Source organism: Sphaeroforma arctica, assembly GCF_001186125.1.
Source record: "Sphaeroforma arctica JP610 unplaced genomic scaffold supercont1.6247, whole genome shotgun sequence".
Taxonomy (NCBI): Eukaryota; class Ichthyosporea; order Ichthyophonida; genus Sphaeroforma; species Sphaeroforma arctica.
The window spans coordinates 1-1,706 of record NW_014034311.1 but is presented as its reverse complement, the minus strand read 5'-3'; the positions used below and the strand labels follow the sequence as shown (position 1 = coordinate 1,706).

The following is a 1,706-nucleotide window of genomic DNA, read 5'->3' as shown; positions in this document are numbered from 1 at the left end:
TATATATAGACATAGATATAGATATAGATATATTTATAGATATAGGTACTGACATAAATGTTTATAGATATAGATATAGATATAGATATAGTTATAGATTTTACTTGTTATTGTCTGGCACAGTGATTTTACTTTGAAGTGCATAAGTGTTGTGCAGATATCTGCCTAGTGCTCGTGTAGTTATGGGTGGGCTGTGTTGTGTTGCTTCCATACTCGCTATGAACGGTTACAAGAGCACCCCAAAAAATACATCTTCTGATATTATTGACGGATACTACCACCTCATGATCCTTCAACCTATGCACATTCACTGCCGTTTGTTCTACTTGTGAGTCTAAGATTGCCAAAGTAGAGTTTGTTGGGCATGTAAGGTCGGTTGCTTGGTCTTATTGACTTGTGTGGTATCTGCTACGCTCATCGTCAGGGTGTTTGCTTGATATGTGTTGCAGTATGATATGATTGGTGGGTTTAAACCCTAAACCCCTATATCCCTAAAACCCAGACCAGACTTCAGTGTAAGCTCTGTCGCATTTATAGTAACCCTACGATTGGTTACGCCCAATTCGATCATTCACAGCAAATAGCGGAAATCACTAACGAGATTTTGCGGTTTCAAAATGTCAAGTACACAAATCTGCTCTCCTTCAAAAGGTGAGTCATGACAACCCTTGCCATGATAACGTGTGGTGTGCAGTTCTCGCACACACTTCTGATTAGTCTGCGCAAAGTCTCCATTGGTTGATTGTAGACCATTGGTCTTTGTCCGAAGTCATAAACTTATTGCGTGTTTGTGTCTGTTCTGTGTCGTGTGGTGGTATGTAATGCCACACACTGCACGTACAAAGCGATGTCGTCTATGAAGTGCGTATAAAGTGAGTGCACAACTTGGTTAGAGCGATCCGTTCAGTAGCGCTGCTTCGTGTGTATGTGTATGTGTATGTGTATGTGATGGTGGGTTTTAGGGGTTTTTTTAAGGCTGAGTGTGTATGTGCATGTGATACTGTTTAGACTGTGTTGTTGTTGTGTTAGTACTAGTGGGTAGCGTGCCATTAGTTGCGACGGTTACAATACCGCCGGATAGGCCAGCGCCCTTAGAGTCAATAGAAGTATGAGGCAATCAGATAACACACCACCCCAACCAGACACACCACAACCACAACCACAACCACAACCATAACACAGTATGAGAGGAACCGTCAAGCTATACCGCACTGATCGACGGTGAGAGTAGCGTTGCCAAAGCTGTGCAAACCTCACGACACACTAGAATACATCTGTGCTCTCTCTACCTACTGACTTACACCGAATGGAACGTCTATTAATAGATTGGAGGACTATATCCGATACTCGGCGAGCTTCGACGAGACCGAGGAGGAGCTGCGTAAGCGCAATATGGCCCTGTCATTGCAGCTAGAAGCTGACTCAGACGTTGGGGATGGCCAGAGCCAGGACGGCTTTATGCCTAGGAAAGGAGTCGGGTCGCAAAGGTGGGTTGGACAGAACATTTGTGTATGCTATCACATACAAAGAAAATCCCATATTCACTGACACTCACACAAAGGCGCGCGCACAAATACACGTACGCACACCAAATCAAAAATTATACACACAAGCTTATATATGTATATATAGAAAATCACAAAACAACAAACAACGAAAACATGTTTTGAACATTGAATTTGAACGGAACGAACAATTCAGAGACG

The 1,706-nt window shown here is 42.9% G+C and overlaps 1 protein-coding gene across 1 annotated transcript; it reads left to right on the top strand.

Moving 5' to 3' along the window:
* Positions 1–537: 537 nt before the first annotated feature.
* Positions 538–1,487, top strand: SARC_15518 (hypothetical protein; the record flags this gene model as incomplete). The annotated part of the gene is made up of 2 exons (XM_014290362.1): positions 538–651; positions 1,326–1,487. Coding segments are annotated over 2 exons (276 nt in total), but the record flags the coding sequence as incomplete, so codon positions are not given.
* Positions 1,488–1,706: the final 219 nt, after the last annotated feature.